Source organism: Oncorhynchus tshawytscha, linkage group LG12 (assembly GCF_018296145.1).
Source record: "Oncorhynchus tshawytscha isolate Ot180627B linkage group LG12, Otsh_v2.0, whole genome shotgun sequence".
Taxonomy (NCBI): Eukaryota; Metazoa; Chordata; class Actinopteri; order Salmoniformes; family Salmonidae; genus Oncorhynchus; species Oncorhynchus tshawytscha.
The window spans coordinates 65,796,152-65,818,088 of NC_056440.1; the positions used below are offsets into that span (position 1 = coordinate 65,796,152).

At 47.8% G+C, this 21,937-nt stretch overlaps 1 protein-coding gene across 3 annotated transcripts in view; it reads right to left on the minus strand.

Moving 5' to 3' along the window:
• LOC112264199 (centrosome-associated protein CEP250) overlaps positions 1-21,937 on the minus strand; it is a 220,402-nt gene that overhangs the window by 19,737 nt on the left and 178,728 nt on the right. For 2 of the 3 annotated variants that reach the window (XM_042330937.1, XM_042330939.1), the window contains exons 16-30: positions 20,758-20,820; positions 18,933-19,217; positions 15,843-16,001; positions 15,664-15,756; positions 15,377-15,532; positions 14,600-14,683; positions 12,876-13,043; positions 8,427-8,648; positions 8,019-8,249; positions 5,675-5,905; positions 3,469-3,591; positions 2,120-2,246; positions 1,831-1,988; positions 1,347-1,593; positions 525-714 (exon numbers count right to left, since the gene is read on the minus strand). In XM_042330937.1, coding sequence (XP_042186871.1) covers positions 525-714; positions 1,347-1,593; positions 1,831-1,988; positions 2,120-2,246; positions 3,469-3,591; positions 5,675-5,905; positions 8,019-8,249; positions 8,427-8,648; positions 12,876-13,043; positions 14,600-14,683; positions 15,377-15,532; positions 15,664-15,756; positions 15,843-16,001; positions 18,933-19,217; positions 20,758-20,820 — 2,537 coding nt within the window. The remainder of the gene's footprint in view (positions 1-524; positions 715-1,346; positions 1,594-1,830; positions 1,989-2,119; positions 2,247-3,468; positions 3,592-5,674; positions 5,906-8,018; positions 8,250-8,426; positions 8,649-12,875; positions 13,044-14,599; positions 14,684-15,376; positions 15,533-15,663; positions 15,757-15,842; positions 16,002-18,932; positions 19,218-20,757; positions 20,821-21,937) is intronic. The other variant, XM_042330938.1, reaches the window with a different exon arrangement.

The following is a 21,937-nucleotide window of genomic DNA, read 5'->3' on the forward strand; positions in this document are numbered from 1 at the left end:
ACTTTGGGATGAATTTTGATGAATCTTTCCAAGGAAATTAACTTAAATATAATTAGGCTATAGTTTACTACACTGCCTAGTAATAAATATTGATCACCCATATTGTTTTATCTCTGTCTGAAAATCGTCTAACCTATTGGCTGATATAGCCCAGTAATACTGAAAGCCTAATATAATGGAGAATGTGAGGATCTCTGATAATTTAACCTATTTCTTAGGTTATTTTTGCACATTCTGATATTGACTATAGAGCGCAAAATTGCTAGGACCATGGCTAGCAAACTAGCTGCATCCCATACACCTAAAATAACATTGCGGGACTGCGGTTGGGTTCGGGACCAGTTCTTGCAGGAGCAGGTGGGAGTTAGACAGAAAGCCAGCGGGAGCGAGTAGGTGTGGTATGAAAAGCTGCGGGTGCAGGTGGGAATGGCTTGAATAAATCAGTCATGCGCAGACCTCTACTTGGAGTCAGATAGAGACAGACAGTCAGAGGGCTTTAGGGAACCCAAAGCCCTGTAGAGTACCTGTAGCCCTGCAGCTCATGTTCTGTGGTGTGGAGTCTCTCCTTTAAGGTGCGTAGCTCTGCCTGTAGCTTCCTCTGGGCCTGCTCTGCCCTCACCACCTCTGCCACCCGCTCTGCCAGGTGTTCCTGTGCCCGATGCTGCCCCCCCTCCACCAGCAACACCTTCTCCTCCTGACGAGCCAGCTCCTGGGCTGAAACACAGACACAAACACATAGCATATTTTGATCATTTACTATCAACAACGCTATTATATTACATATCTTATCTGTTATCTTGTGTACTGATATGCCCTTCTTCTGCATCCATGCATGTTCTGTTATTTCTTATTTTTATGGTCCCTCTGAGTGCATATGCATATGTTAGTATGCATGTGTGAGTGAGAGTGAGTGTCAGACAAAAGGCCCCAGGCTGTGAATTGATGGGCTGTTTCATTGCTGGCTAGATGCTGAGGCTTCTGGGGCAGGCAGGACGTAAACAGGTGACCATCTCAGACTGCTCATTAAAGTCAGCCCTAGAGGCTGCACTGCTGCTGCCACTACAACCATGTCACTCTCCTCTTTCTCCTCTTCTCTCCTTCCATCAGCATCACTCTCATTCCTTCTTCCTCATGCCTCTTCTGCTTTTTGCTCATGCCTCTAACTGTTTTTAGAACCTATTCTCCACCAAGGGAAGGAGAGAGAGAGACAAACAGACAGACAAAGAGAGACAAAGCAAGATAGAGAAATAGGGAGAGAGAGCTACAAATATACCTGACTACACTCTGAAACACGACTCCACCTGTATAGACACCAGTCACCCCCCAGGACTGTGTCCTCCTCCTACCCGTGTCCCTGCAGCGTCCCTGGGCCTCCTTTAGTTCCTCCCTGAGGGTCATCAGCTGGGTCCTGAGAGAGCCACACTCGGCCTCTCTCTGCTGTCCTTCCCTCCTGGCCCTCTGGACGTCAGCCTCCAGGCCCCTGACTGCAGCTGCCTGCCGCTCCACCTCCACAGCCCGACTCCTCAGAGTCTCCCGGGCCTCCAGCAGGTCAGCCTCCGAACGCCTCAGGAGGTTATCCCGCTTCTGCACCGCCTGGGAGGGAAAAGAGAGAAGGCTCAGTCAAAGTGTGAGTGTATGAACATATACTCCTGTGTGTGTATCTTCTTACCCAGAGTGTTCCATTTATGTGTGTGTGCGTGTTTTCCACTTTCTGAAGTTCTGAGTGAGTATGTCAGTGAGTGAGTAGGTGAATGTAAGCTCTTTCTATCCTATCCTCCAGGTATGTTGGAGGTGAGGGGGCCTGGCCTGGCATCATGCCACAGTGTGTACCTGCTGTCTCTTGGCACACTGGGTGTGGGCGGCCTGCAGGTCCTGCTCCAGCCTGGCAGCCCTCTGCTCTTGAGCTCCCACCTCCTCCAGCCTGCGCTGGCCCTCCATCATGGTCTCTGCCTGGAGCTGCCTCCCAGCCTCTTGCAGCCGCAGCACCTCTGCAGCACACACAGTATACCGTAAACACACACATGGATGGATACACACACCCATAATGCAGTAAAAAATAAACTATGTATTCTATCGTAAACACAAAGTTATTGGTTGAGTTGTGTCATGCCCTCCACACCTGCCACAGTGCTGTCCTTGAGCTGGGTGAGTCTGGACACCTCCTCTCTCAGCTGACGAACCTCCGACTGGCACACACTGAGGTCCTGGCTAGCCTGGGCACACTGCTCCACGGTCTGGGAGAATGCCTACACACACACACACACACACACACACACACACACACACACACCTGTCACACCTGTCACACCTGCCCCAGCCCCCCAGGACATCTCCACACCTGCTCAAGCGCGTTCAGTGAAGCGCCTGCCCCTAATTTGGCATTTCCACCATGACGGCATATGTATCAGAGTGTGGAGGAAGTGTCCTGTGTTAGGGGAGCACCTATCTGACAGGTGTCACATCCAATCTGCACAGACCTACTGATGTTTTAACTATTCAATTAACCAGCCAACTGCACTGTGTGGCTGCCATGACATATTTACCTAAGATAACTTGTGTGTGTGTGAGCACAGGCAGCTGACAGGTCAACATGTCACTGTCACTCTTCCTCCAGTAGAGTGTGTGTGTGTATGTGTGCCAGCCATCTCCCCAATGCTCTCAGAGCCTATCAAGCCAAAGCCAACAGCTTTGAGTGAAATATGTACATAAACATTAAGTTAAAAAGTATAATTCAGCCATGTTGTGGAGGGAAGATCCTGCCATTTCCCCCTTCATCTCAGACCATTAAAATAACGAGTTGTCACCAGGCTCTGCTTTCACTACCTCCTGACGCTGACACCCGTCAAGACAAATCTAGATTTCATGGCCACTTACAGATGTATAAATAGTCAAACGAGGTGCTCTAATCATCTATAAAACGCCGCTAAAAGGTTGCCAGAAGATGGCGGGCATCGTGGGCCAGCCGGGCTGGGTAATCAATCTGGGCTGAGTCGGAGTGGAGCGGGGAGCGGTGGCTGCGTGCGTTAGGAGCAGGGCAGTAAATCACGTCAGCGTAGTGCGGGCGCTCCTCTGACACGCCAGCCACTCCAGCTGACACTGGGCCTGCTCGACAGCCTGATGGATCGCCCCACTACACTCCATTAAAGGCAAACGGGCACACGCACGCTGACATAACAAACAATTAGTCACCGTGGCCGTTATGGACGTTGGTTGGTGCGGGTCGGCGTCTGTCTGGCAATGGCTGCTCTGACTTCCTGTCTAGGGTCAGTTTAAAGCCAGGGTTGGAATACACAGAACTACAGTGAACTTACTGAACATACAGTAGGACAAAACTTTTAAGTATAGTTGATAAGTGAACTTTTAAAGACAATGACTTTCTCTGGTCACTGTGATTTCACTGGCCATAGTGACTGGTTGTGTTAGCAGGACTCCAGCATGAAGAGGTGAAGTGTTCTGCCCCTACTGTACCTGTTGTAGTTCCTGGATGCGGTAGAGCTGTGAGTCGTAGTCTGAGTCAGAGTGGATGTGACTGGCTCTGTAGACAGAGAAATCAGCTTGGCTCTTCACCACACTCTCCTCCTGTTCCTCCACCTGAGAGAGGCACACAGGAACAAACATAGAGCACAGATATATCTGTTGACAGACCGGTACAGAACCACTGTCATGCGGTTGACTTTAGTAGGTCTCTCCTCCCATTTCCTTCCTGTGTTGTGTAGTTGAGTGTTGCGAGGTAGAGACAGAAGGACTGGCTGGAGCTCTGTGAGACTATGGTTGAAGGGCAGACTGCATGGGGTCCTCCTGTCTGACTGTGGGTGAGGCAGGCCGGGGGTCACTATGAGACTAAGTTTGGGGCTGAGGTGCTGGGTGAGTTCACACTAATGAAACAGAGACAGGCAAACAGTTTCCCCTCAGTCTTTCCCATCTGCATGCTGTGCTGGGCCTGATGGCTCGTGACTGGAGCACATTCTGCTTTTCACAGATGAGCCGGTCTGTCTGAGGTGCAAACACACACACAAACAAACACACAAAATGTCCTATCGGGTGTCGGTGGTTTGTCAGGATTACTTTGTGCTGCTGCACTTATAAAACACTCCCAAATGGCCTGTAAGTTTACGAGGATAATATATCTATCTGAATACGATGTTCCTCTCATTACCCACTGTTGTTTGTTGTCTATGTTTTCCAGACAGCCTTCACTGCAGTGTGTCTGTAGTGTTCATAAAGCCAGGGGCCGTTACAGGCAGGATGAAGATGGAGAGAGAGGTGAAATCAGCTGGTTGTATTGATGTCTCACAGCAGTCAGAGCGATCGGCTCATTAAATGAAATCAGACTCTCTACCTCCCTCTCTCACACAGACATACACACCCCCCAGTTTTTAGACAACACATGTAAACTTGGGAAAGGGGTAAAGAAACATTGGTGTGAAAAAATACCTTGGCAGGAAGTGATCACTTAAAAAGTATGCAGGTCAACACTCACTCACGCACACACCACACACACACCGTGGGTCAGAGATAGAGACTGATGAACCGAGTGGGTGGTGTGTCACCCTGTGTGCTCTAAGGACCCAGCTGAGGATGAGAGAGATCAATACTGTGTGTGTGTGTGCGATTGAGAGCTTCTGTGTTGCTAATGGAGCTCTGCTGTGTGGGAGGGGTGTTGTTAGGGACTCAGGTGGTGTGTATACAGTGGAGAGGGAAGGCCTTGGTTACAGCAGTGGAGAGGGCAGGGTGAGAGCTGGAGGTGATGGGAACGGCGCCTCCATTGTGGGCTCACAGAAGGAGGTAAGCGCCCCACTGGATCTCCAGCCACCTCCACACCACATAAACACTGAGCTCCACTGGGCACGGCCGCCATTATTTCAGCCACATATCGCATCCCCAGCATGATTTTCCACTTTGCTTCTTCCGTGCATGGAGCTGTCAACCACCCCGTGTCTCACACACACATGCATGCACACAACCACACACACCCAAACAAGTCCAAACATCAATCGTTCCTCTCCACTGCTCTGCCCATGTAATCCAGTCTTCCCCTCCTCTCTGCTTCCTCCTGCCAGCCATTAACGGCTGTGCTCTGTGCTGTGCTGTGTGCTGTGCTCTGTGCTGTCCAGGGAGCTCACACTGCCTGTGTTTTCTCATTGTGTTTCCTCCTGTATGGGGGCCATGAAGCCGATCAATAGGAATCAGTGAAAACACTTCCAGAGGTCCCCAGGCCTCCGACTCCCAGTGTGTTGTACCCTGTCTGACTCCACCCGTTTACAGATCAGCAGCAGAGATGGAGCCTTTACCTACAGAGGTGTGGCACGACAACTGACCTGCATGTAGCTTCACTCACCTGAGAGGCCAGTTGGGTATACTACAGTGCTAGTACTACTTGACTGGCTTTGACTTCACCGCATGACTGGCACTGTTCTAGGTAGCAGGGGTAGTGAGCAGGACGAGTGGGCCTGACTGTGTAGGGGGAAACCACTGAGTGGACTAGTAAATTAATCTATGTTTGTAGTGGAAAGGGAGTGATCAGCACAGTGTGACCGGGTTTGTCCGTGTCTGTGGACGAGTCTGTCATTGGGAAGCTACAGCCCTGTGGATGAGGCTCGGCCTGACTGACTGATCCACTGACCGATCTGCCTGACTGACTGGCTGGCCTAACTGGTGTGACTGACTGTCTGACCTGTCGTCTCAGTGCGGCGGTGCTGTCTCTCATAGTGCTGATGACCATCTCACACTCCTGGCTGTGTTTGCGGCTGGACTCCAGGTCTCTCTGGGTGTCTCGGAGGTGCTGGCTCAGGGCACTCAGGGCGTCATCCCCGCTCTCCAGCTGGGCACAGTGGGCCTTCAGCTCCCCCTGTAACACCAACGCCTGGGCACACAGACGCAGCACATGCTCGTCCCGCTCCACCACCTGGGACACAGGGACACGCAGGCAGGCACACAAACACACATACAAACAAGACATGCTATTAACATAAATCAGGCCTAGAGATGTACGCAAGAACAACTCCTGGCAACATGGGTATAAACAGCAGAGATAATACCACAACACATGGAGCGCTTGGGGCTATATGGTTCTATCTGCATTTTTATCCAAATGGAGTTATTGATAGCCCTGTTCTGTTTAATGTTCTCTACCTATATAGTACTCTAAACACCCCAATTCATGTTGTGTAAAAAAAGAAATACTAGATAGAAATTGCTGACACCGTTCAAACCAATAGGGGTTTGTAAGTAACTTTAACACCAATCATCTTCTAGCAGACAGAACCTCTAGCAGACAGAACCTCTAACAGATAGAACCTCTAGCAGACAGAACCTCTAGCAGACAGAACCTCTAGCAGACAGAACCTCTAGCAGATAGAACCTCTAGCAGACAGAACCTTTAGCAGACAGAACCTCTAGCAGATAGAACCTCTAGCAGACAGAACCTCTAGCAGATAGAAGCTTTAGCAGATAGAGGCTCTAGCAGACAGAGCATCTAGCAGATAGAAGCTCTAGCAGGCAGAACCTCTAGCAGATAGAAGCTTTAGCAGATAGAAGCTCTAGCAGACAGCCTCTAGCAGATAGAAGCTCTAGCAGACAGAACCTCTAGCAGATAGAAGCTTTAGCAGATAGAAGCTCTAGCAGATAGAAGCTCTAGCAGATAGAAGCTCTAGCAGACAGAGCCTCTAGCAGATAGAAGCTCTAGCAGACAGAACCTCTAGCAGACAGAGCCTCTAGCAGATAGAAGCTTTAGCAGATAGAAGCTCTAGCAGATAGAAGCTCTAGCAGATAGAAGCTCTAGCAGATAGAAGCTCTAGCAGACAGAGCCTCTAGCAGATAGAAGCTCTAGCAGACAGAACCTCTAGCAGACAGAACCTCTAGCAGATAGAACCTCTAGCAGACAAAAGCTCTAGCAAACAGAGCCTCTAGCAGACAGATCCCCAAGCAGATAGAAGCTTTAGCAGATAGAAGCTCTAGCAGACAGAATCTCTAGCAGATAGAAGCTCTAGCAGACAGATCCCCAAGTAGATAAAAGCTTTAGCAGACAGAAGCTATAGCAGACAGAACCTCTAGCAGATAGAACCTCTAGCAGACAGAAGCTCTAGCAGACAGAAGCTCTAGCAGACAGATCCCCAAGCAGATAGACGTTTTAGCAGATAGAAGCTCTAGCAGACAGAACTTCCAGCAGATATAAGCTTTAGCAGATAGAAGCTCTTGCAGACAGAACCTCTAGCTGATAGAAGCTCTAGCAGACAGAACCTCTAGCAGACAGAACCTCTAGCAGATAGAAGCTCTAGCAGACAGAACCTCTAGCAGACAGAACCTCTAGCAGATAGAAGCTCTAGCAGACAGAACCTCTAGCAGACAGAACCTCTAGCAGATAGAACCTCTAGCAGACAGAAGCTCTAGCAGACAGAACTTCTAGCAGATATAAGCTTTAGCAGATAGAAGCTCTAGCAGACAGAACCTCTAGCAGACAGATCCCCAAGTAGATAGAAGCTTTAGCAGACAGAATCTCTAACAGATAGAACCTCTAGAAGACAGAACCTTTAGCAGATAGAACCTCTAGCAGACAGAACCTCTAGCAGATAGAAGCTCTAGCAGACAGAACCTCTAGCAGATAGAAGCTCTAGCAGACAAATCCTCTAGCAGACAGAACCTATAGCAGATATAAGCTCTAGCAGACAGAACCTCTAGCAGACAGATCCCCAAGCAGATAGAAGCTTTAGCAGATAGAAGCTCTAGCAGACATAACCTCTAGCAGATAGAAGCTCTAGCAGACAGAAGCTCTAGCAGACAGATACCCAAGCAGATAGAAGATTTAGCAGACAGAACCTCTAGCAGATAGAAGCTCTAGCAGACAGAAGCCCTAGCGGGCAGAACCTCTAGCAGACAGATCCCCAAGCAGATAGAAGCTTTAGCAGATAGAAGCTCTTGCAGACAGAACCTCAAGCAGATAGAAGCTCTGAAAATACTAGAAAAAGCTCCAGTATCAGCTCTTAGTTTTCCTGCAGGGTGAGGATGGCGTGGGAGCTGACCTGAGCCCTGGCTTCCTTCAGGTCCTCGTCCTGGGCCTGTAGAGTGCTGTCCTGCTGGGAGATCTTGGTGAGGCAGGCCTGGTATTTGACCCTGTACAGCTCCAGGGACTGGGTCAGGGGCTGCAGCCTGGTCTCTGTGTCCGCTGCTCTGCTCTCAGCCTCCTGCAGCACAGCCCTCAGCCTGGACAACTCTGCCTCCTGGCCCCACAGACGGTTCTCCCTATCAGATGCCTGTGGGGGGGGACACATTCTCAGAACACTGTGGTCTACTTCAATATGCCTGTATAATGGCTTACATAAACCTGTAATAGGCATAGTACTGAGGGTACTTGACTGCCTATTAAAGTGAAGACAAATCCATGTTCCTGTCTTTCTGTGTACTGTACTCCTCTCACTCCTCCCACCCACCTCCTCCTCTGCCTGCCTGGTCTGTCTCTGGGCGTGCTCCAGGTCAGAGCGGAGGTGCTTCATGGTTGCTCTACACTGCTGCAGCCTGCCCTGGGTCTCCTGTAGCTCAGCCCTCAGCCCCAACACCTCCTCCTCCCTGCTCTCCTGCTGAGCCCGGGCCTCCGCCTGCCACCGCTGCAGCTCCCCACGCAGAACACACACTGCCCCCTGCTGGTTGTCCCGCTGGAGACAGAGGGTAGTGTCAGTGAGGGAGTGTGTAGGGAGAATGTGTGTGTATGTGCATGTGTATGTGTGTGTGTATATGTGTGTTTGTATGTGTGTGTGTATTTGTGTGTGTGTGTGTGTGTGTGTATGTATGTGTTTGTATTTGTGTGTGTGTGTGTTTGTATTTGTTTGTGTGTATGTGTGTATGTATGTATGTGTTTGTATTTTTTTGTGTGTGTGTGTGTGTGTGTATATGTGTGTGTGTGTGTGCATACACACATATGGGGGGTGTAGGGGACACACAGACAGAACAGACAGATATGATACAATACACTCCTTAAGCCTTCCTTCCTCTCCCTGCAGCTCCACCGAGGCACTTTAATGACACCACATTACACTACATTACATTATTACACTCCAGAGTACAATATCCCAGATGGGATAATATTAGTTTTCCCCTGGCTGATGATGCATTACAAAAATAAGGAGCAGTGTAACAGATGGCTCTCAGGGTAAAAATAATAAATCCCACAGACTTGTAACATGGCTGGGAGACACGAACCCACACCCACAAAACACTTCTGTGATTCATCTACTCCTTCGTTCTTACTGACTTCTAAGCCAGAAGAGTGAGAGAGAGGAAGAGAGAAACACGATTAGTTTGCATTTAACTTACAAACATCATTAAGACCCCAGCACTAATTGTGTTCTTTTAAATGAGTTAAATCTGTTAATGACTCCATTAGTGACTCCAGTGCATTGATGTCTCCCAGGAATGAAGGGAGGGAGGAAGTGAGAGGATGGATTGAGGCAGTCTGTGACATCACAAGCTGTGTAGACAGACACAAATATGGAGGTAAAAGATACATGCAGAGAAAAGAGGACAGATGAAGAGGATAAATATAATAATACTAGGACAGATATAGGGAGGGGGACTGATGTGGAGAGAGAGGGGGGAGCTCTAATCCATAATACAGCCAGCCTGCCTGCCTGCCAGCCTGCCTGCCTGCCTGCCAGCCTGCCTGCCTGCCTGGCCTGCTGCATACATTACTGCATCAATCAGTGCTAAGCTGCAGTGTAATCTTCTAACTCCCTATTTCTCTCCCAACCTCATCACACAGACAACACCCCATGGCTATTTTTGATGAGATTCAGTGCTAGAGAGAGGGAGAGAGAGGTGGTGAGGGAAGGGGGGAAGGGTGTTTATAGAGCAGCCTCTCTCTCTCCCTCCCACTCTCTCTCTCGCAGCTCAACCACTGATTAATTTCCAACTAGATCGCTTGGCTAGCAGTATTATTAGCATAACATTTCCATGGATCAGGACCTGCAATGAAACCCTTTCATCAAGTCACTTGTCGAACATAAAATTTTGAATCTCATTTTGTTTCTAATATAATTTTCTTACTGGGTGTGTGTGGAAGGCAGCGGGAGCTGGGAAAACGGAGAGTGGGGGAGGTGGGGGTGGAGGGTTGTTATGCAGAAGATAAACGGAGTCATCAATCAGAATTAAAAGAGCTCTGGGTTGGGAAGGAGACGTTGGTGTTAACCATGGCGTCTGTAGCCGCTTCGACACACCCAAGGTGCGTGCTCTCAGGGCTGTCTGTCATTCTGTCTGTCTGTCTGTCTGTCTGTCTGCCTGCCTGCCTGCCTGTCTGTCTGTCTGCCTGCCTGCCTGCCTGTCTGTCTGTCTGTCTGTCTGTCTGTCTGTCGAGTGGACAGAGGTTGAACTCTCAGCTAAAGACAAAAGAGCAGTCTTATCTTGTGACTGAGGCAGAACAGAACACCAAACTTGGTCGATCACACAGGTCCACAAACTCAAAAAACACCTTTCACGTCACAACAGTGTGACAGCACATGCAATAAATAACGATATATCTAGCCTTGATTACAAAATGGTCAAAGCTGTCACTATTACAACCCCCAGCCCTAGTCCCAGACTGTACCAGTAATTATGAAAAATAACATAGCAGGGGGGAGGAGGAGGAGGAATGGGGATTTCTTTTGAATAAGGATACAGAATCAATGCAATTTAATCAATCTTAGCTAATTAAAATAAATCTATATTGTGAAACAATCAAGGTGCATAAACAAGATTCAAAAGAAATGAAGGAACTATGCCAAGAGGCTGCCCACTTCTAATTAAATGATACTAATTGGAATTCCATGGCTGTGCTGTGCTGTGTTTGTTGATGACGTGGAGAGAAAGAGAGAGGGATGGCTGACTGCCCACTCCTTTGTCTCTGCTGCTTCTCCTCAACAGCACACATAACTGCACATAACACAGCCACACCATGGGCTCTCTCTCATAGTTTGTGTCTGTCTTTGTGATTGTCTCCACCCACTTCCAGGTGTCACCCGTTTTCCCCACTAGTCCCTGGGTACTTATTCCAGTGTTCCCTGTTTGTCTGTTGCCAGTTCGTCTTGTCTTGTCAAGTCAACCAGGGTGTTTTTCTGTGCTCCTGCTTTTCTTTTCTCTCTTTTGCCAGTCCTCCCGGTTTTGACCCTTGCCTGCCTTGACTCTGAACCCACCTGCCTGACCATACTGCCCACCCTGACCTCGAGCCTGCCTGCCACTCTGTACCTCCTGGACTCTGACCTTGTTTATGATCTTTCGTCTGTCCACGACAACTCTCTGGCCTGTCCCTTGTATTATAATAAATATCAGAGACTCAAACTATCTGCCTCCCGTGTCTGCATTTGGGTCTCGCCCTGTGCCCTTATAGACCTCCATAAGTATTGGGATAGTGACATTTCTTGTTGTTTTGGCTCTGTACTCCAGCACTTATGGATTTGCATCCATATCGGGTGAACTGTTTAGAAATTACAGCTCTTTTTGGACATAGTCTCCCCAATTTAGGGGACCAAAAGTATTATCTGCATTAAAGTAGTATTTGGTCCCAAATTCCTAGTAAACAAAGATTACATCAAGCTTGTAACTATACAAACTGCATTCCTTTAAAACCGGGGAGTTTTGGTAAAGTTACCTCCATTTTACAATCCTATATGGGGATGAGAGGGTTAGACATATTGTAATAGGAGGGATGAGAGGGTTAGACATACTGTAATAGGAGGGATGAGAGGGTTAGACATACTGTAATAGGAGGGATGAGAGGGTTAGACATACTGTAATAGGAGGGATGAGAGGGTTTGACATACTGTAATAGGAGGGATGAGAGGGTTAGACATGCTGTAATAGGAGGGATGAGAGGGTTAGACATGCTGTAATAGGAGGGATGGGAGGGTTAGACATACTGTAATAGGAGGGATGAGAGGGTTAGACATGCTGTAATAGGAGGGATGGGAGGGTTAGACATACTGTAATAGGAGGGATGAGAGGGTTAGACATGCTGTAATAGGAGGGATGAGAGGGTTAGACATGCTGTAATAGGAGGGATGAGAGGGTTAGACATACTGTAATAGGAGGGATGAGAGGGTTAGACATGCTGTAATAGGAGGGATGAGAGGGTTAGACATGCTGTAATAGGAGGGATGAGAGGGTTAGACATACTGTTATAGGAGGGATGAGAGGGTTAGACATACTGTAATAGGAGGGATGAGAGGGTTAGACATACTGTAATAGGAGGGATGAGAGGGTTAGACATACTGTAATAGGAGGGATGAGAGGGTTAGGATGAGAGGGTTAGACATACTGTAATAGGAGGGATGAGAGGGTTAGACATACTGTAATAGGAGGGAGGAGAGGGTTAGACATGCTGTAATAGGAGGGATGAGAGGGTTAGACATACTGTAATAGGAAGGATGAGAGGGTTAGACATGCTGTAATAGGAGGGATGAGAGGGTTAGGATGAGAGGGTTAGACATACTGTATGTAGATATGTGTGAATGCATAGTGTATATGCCCTGAGGTGGTGTAGAAACGTGTGAGTGCCAAGTGTATATAGATTATGGTGTGTATACATATTGTATAATTTTTATAGATTATGGTACGTGTGTACACATATTGTATAGTTATATAGATTATGGTGTGTGTATACATATTGTTTAGTTATATAGATTATGGTGTGTGTATTAATATTGTATAGTTATATAGATTATGGTGTGTGTATTAATATTGTATAGTTATATAGATTATGGTGTGTGTATTAATATTGTATAGTTTATGCAGCTATATAATAGACCTGGCACCAAGCCCATCCATCTAAAGATCATCATTCCAGTAGCTACTGTAAACAGTGTTGAATAGTCTCACTAAGGATGTGGTATGATGTGTGTGTGTAAACTGACCTGTGTGAGCAGGCTGTCCCTCTCCTGCTGTAGCTGGCCAGTTGTCTGTAGTTGTGCCTCCATGTCCTCCTCTCTCTGACTCAGGCTGCCCTTGAGACAGCTCACCTCCTTCTGCAGCCTCTGCACCTCCTCTCCAAGGGCCTGCTCCTGCTGAGCCTGCACTGACAGCTACACACAGACAGACAGACAGACAGACAGACAGACAGACAGACAGACAGACAGACAGACAGACAGACAGACAGACAGACAGACAGACAGACAGACAGACAGACAGACAGACAGACAGACAGACAGACAGACAGAAAGACAGACAGACAGACACAATATACATATAATTTAATGAGTGACACATTATCCCTTATCAGGAAACAACTGCTGCATGTGTGGACGCAAGTGTGAAAATGAACAAAATCCCAGTCCATATAATTAAAGAAAACAATGCTGTGAGCAGACAAGAAGAGAAGGCAGAGGAGCATGGAGACAACCAGAGACAAAACCACTGTGTTCTCCTCTATTCTGCTTGTAGTCAGACCTGTGGAGCTTGTTGTCTGGAGAAGTGGAATCAGATTCCCTGTAATATATGTGGATATATGTGGTTTCCCCCCTGGGGCGGCAGGTAGCCTAGTGGTCACAGCGTTGGACTAGTAACCGAAAGGTTGCAAGATTAAATCCCTGAGCTGACAAGGTAAAAATCTGTCGTTCTGCCCCTGAACAGGCAGTTAACCCACTGTTATTGAAAATAAGAATATGTTCTTAACTGACTTGCCTTGTTAAATAAAGGTTAAATAAAAACACCACCCACTCCAGCAGCAAGTTTCGAGTGAGTGATAAACTCCTCTCCCCTCCCATCCCCACCTCTCAACCCGACCCATTCCATCTCTCTCTCTCAGTCCCTCTCTTCACCCGTCTGCTCAGTTTAAATGACAGCTCCCCGTGAGTCTCAGGAAACGCCACGTAAAGCAATTACTAACAGGCCTGATGTGCCCCCTTCCCTTTATGTAGGGGGGGGCATGTGCCCTTCAGCAAAAAAATGAATTTTCCAATTGCAGTTAGTTCTGCCATGAATAAATAAACAAATGAATATTTGAGAGGGTAACATAAATAAATAACATCACAAACATTTCACTGGCACTCATAAGTATTCTGCAGATAACTTGGGCTGCATGCTAATGATAAAAACAGTAGATGTAGCAGGTTCCCAATGCATTATTCACTGCTCTCCTCCAACCCAAAATTAAATAAATAAAAATCTTTCAAGGAAGTCAAAACATCCTCTCAGCATTGAAGTGACAGGCCTGTCCCATTTATAACACAAGGACACTCTGGCAAACAAATATCTGACCAGTCAGAGAGAGGAATAAATAAACCAGCACAACACAGCGTACGGCCACTGACACGTCCTCTACAAGTTCTCCTTCAAGAAGAAAACTCTGAAATAACACAGAAGGTTCATGGGACACAGTCAGGTGTCCCAAAGTCCCAAAGTACAGGGCTGGCTGGACACTAACATGGTCACCATGTCCTTGAGCTTTCTCCTCAGGGATACACGGGGGGGGGGTCTGTGCCCCTATGAATTCTGATGGATTTGAGTTGAACTAGCCCCTCTATAAACCGGCAGCACTAGGACTCGTCTTCGATGGCTGTAGAGACTGCATTAGGCAGGTCTGTACAACCCCATCCATGTTGACTAATTAAAAAGAGATGTGTTAGATCTCAGGCCTCACCTCATCCTGAGCTGATTTCAGGTGTTCCTGAGCGGTGCTCAGTTCTGTGGTCAGTCTCAGCACTGTCTCATCCCTGTTGGTCACCTGAGCACAACCACACACCTTGGTCAGTCCCTACTTCCACTCAACTCACACTGCCTTACCTGTCAGTATGTATGGTTCTTCTTCTGCTGGGAAGCCTTAAAACAACACTACTGTCACGACTTCTGCCGAAGTCCATGCCTCTCTTTGTTCGGGCGGTGTTCGGCATTCGATGTCGCCGGTCTTCCTTTTCCATTTGATTTGTCTCGTTTTCCCACACACCTGGTTCTCATTTCCCTCATTATGTGTTGTGTATTTAACCCTCTGTTTCCCCCATGTCTTTGTGTGGTATTTTTTACGTTTTCATGTATGCGCACGTTAGGCTGGTTGCGCGAATTTCGTGTTCGTTTGTGTAGTGTGCTTTTGGTTCGCCAAATAAAAGGCTCCAGTTTGCTACCAAATATCTGCTCTCCTGCACCTGACTTCCTACAGCCCTTCACGCATACCCTGACAACTACACTATATCGACACATTCTCAACAATGACCTTGGTAAAGACATTTTGTATTTCACATCCATTATGAAACATGAAACATCCTGATCCAAGTTAAATAAAGGTTCCTTTAAAAACAGTTTAGAAAAGGCCATGACATTTCTGATTGTCTGTTTGTGAGCTGACCAGCTAAGGGGCATTACAACGAGGGTTGGTTGGATGAGGGAGAGGAGACAGATGGAGGAGAGATGTTAAGGCCAGTACCTCATGCTGTGCAGCCTTGTGTTTCTCATTGAGCAGGTCCAGGTCATGGCTCAGGTCCTGGTTCTCTGTCACCTGAAAGGCCAGTCTGTCCCTCTGTTCCCCCACCTCACGCAGCTCCTCCCTCAGCCTGCCCATCCCAGCCTCCTCCTGGACCAGCTAGACACAGACAGAGAAATAGTGTGGGTCTAGCAGAAAATAGGCTAATAACAGAGGTACAGTATATGGATAAACCTACAGACCATTTTAGAATATTATGTACGAGTGACTTTCTATCAAGGTTCAAGTACCTGGGCATAGCAGGTGGTATACTGCTGCTGTAGTTGGACCAGATCAACTCTGATCTCAGCCAGTCTCTCCTCTGTCTCCACACACTGGCTATCCTGCGACAAGTGACACGTGTCATTCCATTGTCATAAACATGCCAATACATGGCTCTTAATGGGTCAAATGAAACTCCTTTTCTTACCTGCTTCTCCCTCTCTCTTTTACATGACCTCAGCTCGGCAGCAACTTGCTGCAGTGCATCTTGGGAGGAGAGCAGCTGTTGGCGGAGAACGCGGGCGTCTTCTTCATGGTCCTGCAGCTTCACTCTGAGAGCCACGACCATCTCCTCCTTCTGGGCAAGCTGCGGGACAGGAAGGAACGTAACACACTGAAGAACACATCAAGGACAGGACAGAGAACAGGCTGATTGTACAGTAATAGCTATGTGGAAAGCACTTTCCTGTTCAAATCACAGGCATTATTTGCAATCAGCAAGAAGTAAAAAGGTTCAAATCAAACGTTTATTTACTGTTGTTCTCTATGTTCCGTCTTACTGGGATACAGGAAAAGAATGACAAAGAGCGTGATGGTTTTAGTTCCATCCTATAGACACACATAATAACACATAAAGAGGTAAAAGTCCAACGAACCATTTAATGGTGGCAACACTCACAATTGTACATTAGAAAAGAACACAATATATATATAGACGTTCTGTCCAGTTTATTTCCCATTTGGACAAAAAACATGTCCTAGATAAGCAAGACAATTTTTCCTGTTTTAGGGAAATGGGTTTGTCTGCTAGCTACATCCCTCCATTCCACTGCAAATTGGAGAATAAGAGTTTATACAGAACCATTTCTGCTGCTGTTATTGAGCTTCTGTGAAATTGTTGTGGATTACACATAATTATTGATAAAGCAGCTTTCTCTCTCTGTTTTTGTTGCCCAAATCTGTTAATATATGATGAGACTCCACATTGGTACCCGAGTAATGAAAACACACGGCTATAGTGATAGTGTTATTTTGTCGTGAGTAATCATACGCATGAGAGACAGAGAGAGGCTGACTGGGATGAGGCAATTAACAACAACACTGATACCGGAAACATGTGGAATGGGTGAGTGGGCTGGGGAGGAGAGGGCTGGCTGTAGACTGGGGTATCTAAAAAGTGGCTGAGGATTCTAACCACCACACAGACAGACAGACAGACAGACAGACAGACAGACAGACAGACAGACAGACAGACAGACAGACAGACAGAGGAGAATGAGCAGACAGACAGACCAGACAGACAGACACAGGAGAATGGGCAGACAGACAGACCAGACAGACAGACACAGGAGAATGAGCAGACAGACAGACCAGACAGACAGACAGACAGACAGACACAGGAGAATGAGCAGACAGACAGACCAGACAGACAGACAGACAGACACAGGAGAATGAGCAGACAGACAGACCAGACAGACAGACACAGGAAATGAGCAGACAGACAGACAGACACAGGAGAATGAGCAGACAGACAGACAGACAGACACAGGAGAATGAGCAGACAGACAGACAGACAGACACAGGAAATGAGCAGGCAGACAGACAGACAGACACAGGAGAATGAGCAGACAGACAGACACAGGAGAATGAGCAGGCAGACAGACAGACAGACACAGGAGAATGAGCAGACAGACAGACCAGGCAGACAGACAGACACAGGAGAATGAGCAGACAGACAGACCAGACAGACAGACAGACACAGGAGAATGAGCAGACAGACAGACCAGACAGACAGACACAGGAAATGAGCAGACAGACAGACAGACAGACAGACACAGGAGAATGAGCAGACAGACAGACAGACACAGGAGAATGAGCAGGCAGACAGACAGACAGACACAGGAGAATGAGCAGACAGACAGACAGACAGACAGACACAGGAGAATGAGCAGACAGACAGACACAGGAGAATGAGCAGACAGACAGACAGACAGACAGACACAGGAGAATGAGCAGACAGACAGACACAGGAGAATGAGCAGACAGACAGACAGACAGACACAGGAGAATGAGCAGACAGACAGACAGACACAGGAGAATGAGCAGACAGACAGACAGACACAGGAGAATGAGCAGACAGACAGACAGACAGACAGACACAGGAGAATGAGCAGACAGACCAGACAGACAGACACAGGAAATTAGCAGACAGACAGACAGACAGACACAGGAGAATGAGCAGACAGACAGACAGACACAGGAGAATGAGCAGACAGACAGACAGACAGACACAGGAGAATGAGCAGGCAGACAGACAGACAGACAGACAGACACAGGAGAATGAGCAGACAGACAGACAGACAGACACAGGAGAATGAGCAGACAGACAGACAGACAGACACAGGAGAATGAGCAGACAGACAGACAGACAGACACAGGAGAATGAGCAGGCAGACAGACAGACAGACACAGGAGAATGAGCAGACAGAGAGCCACAAGGTCAGTCTGAGGTTCACCACACATGCTTTCACAGAGGGGGGGGTCTGAAACAAAGGAGCCTTATTTCCACATAGAACATTCTGATTGTGAGAGGGTTATGGCTGAGTGATTTTCAGTTTACCTACAGGAGTTATTTCTAACAGTGGTAGTTAACTGGGTTATAATGTCCTTTTTATCACAAGAAACAATAAAATGACAAGAACGAAACACATCAGTAAAAAAAAAGCAAACATCCTTTCTCTCTGTGAGGCTAATTTTCCACAGAGCCGATTAAGGAGCGTCATTAACTTGCCTGCTAAGCACAAAATTGTAATTAAAACCAAGGGGGTCATATGCATTTAACACGGCCATGCACTTGAAAGCGAGGAGTGAAAAAAAAAAAAAAGAATTTCCTGTACATGTTTGCAGATTGCAGCCTAATGTGGAGCTCAGTTTAATTAGACCCCAGTGACCTGATGTGATGGAGCCTGACCGGGTCCTCACTACACCCACACTGCAGCCACACCAACGTCACCAACCCTGCTCCCTCCCTCCGACCCCCACAGCTCCTAGAACCATGCCACCTCCCCCTCCTCCCCAGGCCCAGACTCCCTTCCACCTCTCCCCTCTTCTTCCTACCTGTCCCTCGACCCCTCCACACCCTGCTCCCTCCCTCCGACCCCCACAGCTCCAAGAACCATTCCACCTCCCCTCCTCCCCAGGCCAAGACTCCCTTCCACCTCTCCCCTCTTCTTCCTACCTATCCCTCGACCCCCCCCCACACCCTGCTCCCTGTACCTCCCCAGTCCCAGCCACTCACCCTGCCCTGTAGGCCATCCAGGCTGTGCTGCAGCTCCTGCATCTGGGCCCCCAGACTGTGGGTCTTCTCCTCCTGTAGTCTCAGGCCTCTGAGGGCCGTGTCCCTGGCCCTCTGCACCTCCTCAAGCCCAGCCTCCCTCAGCCTAAGTCCCTCTGAAGCAGCATGGTAGCGGTCCCTCCACTCCCACAGCTCCCTGTCCCGCTGGGCACTCTTCTCCCACAGCTCCCGACCCACCACGTCAGCCTGGCTCTGCAGCCACACAGCCTGCACATCACTCTCCCTCACCTGCACATAGACACACAGTCCCAGTCAGTTATATCACCAAATAGACATCTTCAGTCATTCATATCAGTCAGGAGACATCTAGTAACACAACTCACAGACACTCAGAACACACACGTTAACGGTCAAGGACATAGTACAGACACTCAGAACACACACGTTAACGGTCAAGGACATAGTACAGACACTCAGAACACACACGTTAACGGTCAAGGACATAGTACAGACACTCAGAACACACACGTTAACGGTCAAGGACATAGTACAGACACTCAGAACACACACGTTAACGGTCAAGGACATAGTACAGACACTCAGAACAGACACTACAGAACACACACGTTAACGGTCAAGGACATAGTACAGACACTCAGAACACACACGTTAACGGTCAAGGGACACTCAGAACACACACGTTAACAGACACTCAGAACACACACGTTAACGGTCAAGACACTCAGACATAGTACAGACACATAGTACAGACACTCAGAACACACACGTTAACGGTCAAGGACATAGTACAGACACTCAGAACACACACGTTAACGGTCAAGGACATAGTACAGACACTCATGTAAACACGTCCGACGCTCGTCATCAAGGTGTCTGCTGTGGCACAGAGCAGACTGTCCCTCCTGTCACAGCTAGTTCCCAGGATGTTAAAACAACAAATCCACAACAGCCCCAGTGAGTTTCCACTAAAACCCACTGAAAGAGCAGGACTATTCTTTATGAACTGACAAACTCACACAGTAACAGGATCAGCACATAAAAGTCCATGCGAATGAAACAAACGAGTGTTAGCAGGGTGTGAATAAACACTGTGTTGCGCACCTCTACAGACCCTTCTATCAATCAACCTGTCTGCACTTTGTTTTGAGAGTAATCTTGTCCAACCACCAGAGAAGCACTCAGCAGTTAGTGGAGCTTGGCTGTGCTTTGAAGGCCGTGGTTTATTGCGGTCCCAGAGCACAGTGAAGCCGCGCTGTAAAAACACGCAGGCCCAGCGCTCAACACTCGTCCGGGGTTACTCACCTCACACAGGGATCTAGCGCAGACCTGCAGACCACCTAAAACGCCCGTCTGACCCTTTTCTTTTTCTCTCTTGTTCCCTCTCTCCCTCCATCTACAGATTATCACCCTCTGTCCCAGGTCTTCCCTCTGCTCTGTCCCACTTTCACCCTCTATTGACTGGGACAGGGCTTGTCTGAGCCCTCATTAGTGTGGGCTGCCAAGGCCATGCCCAGTAGACATGTGCATACACGCAGACACCACACCAATCCCCGGAAAAGCTCCTGACCCACTCTTTGGCCTTTAAGGACCGACCAAAAGCCTCATTACACGTCGGCTCCCACTGCTTAAGAGGCGAATGTGAAGTTGAAGGGTTGAAAGCAGGCGTTAGAAGATGCCCACTCTGTGTAAGTCAGTCAGGCACCTCACAACACAGCAGCGTGAGAGGAGAGGCCTTGTTAAGCAGCATTGTGTGTCATCCTGTTCGGGGGAAGCACAAAGGTGTCAGCCAGAGCCCAGAGCCACAGACCTTGTCCTTGAGCTGATGCTGCTCGTCTCTCAGCCTCTTCAGCTCCTCTTCACTACCACAAAGCTGAGGAGAAACACACAACATGTTAAGTACACAGAGGGTGAAGAGATAGAGTGTGAGGTTACACAGAAGGGCTGTTATAACAAAGCAGCCATTTTATATCAATATAAAATCAGTTCCGAGTAACAATTAAGTACCTTACTGTAATAGTTTTCCAATAAAATGGTCAAAAAGAAACAAAAATAGCTTTTTAGCAAAAAACGATTTATCAAGCAAGAATTTTGCTGGGCCTGTCTGGGAGTGATGTCGCTCTTGCTGCGGGTGATTCCCTGATCCACCTCTACGTAGACGATACCATTCTGTATACATCTGGCCCTTCTTTGGACACTGTGTTAACAAACCTCCAAACGAGCTTCAATGCCATGCAACACTCCTTCCGTGGCCTCCAACTGCACTTAAACGCTAGTAAAACTAAATGCATGCTTTTCAACCGTTCGCTGCCCGCACCCGTTGTCACCAAAGCCCCATACACCACCCACTACTGCGACCTGTATGCTCTCGTTGGCTGGCCCTAGCTACATATTCGTAGCGAGACCCACTGGCTCCAGGTCATCTATAAGTCTTTGCTATCTCAGCTCACTGGTCACGATAACAACAACCCCCCGTAGCATGTGCTCCAGCAGGTATACAGTGGGGCAAAAAAGTATTTAGTCAGCCACCAATTGTGCAAGTTCTCCCACTTAAAAAGATGAGGTACACTTCAATAATTTGCAAATAAATTCATAAAAAATCCTACAATGTGATTTCCTGGATTTTTTCCCCTCATTTTGTCTGTCATAGTTGAAGTGTACCTATGATGAAAATTACAGGCCTCTCTCATCTTTTTAAGTGGGAGAACTTACACAATTGGTGGCTGACTAAATACTTTTTTGCCCCACTGTATCTCACTGGACATCCCCAAAGCCAACATCTTCTTTGGCCGCCTTTCCTTCCAGTTGTCTGCTGCCAATGACTGGAACGATTTGCAAAAATCGCTGAAGCTGGAGACTTATATTTCCCTCACTAACTTTAAACATCAGCTATCTGAGCAGCTAACCGATCGCTGCAGCTGTACATAGCCCATCTGTAAATAGCCCACCCAATCTACCTACCTCATCCCCATATTGTTTTATTTATTTTT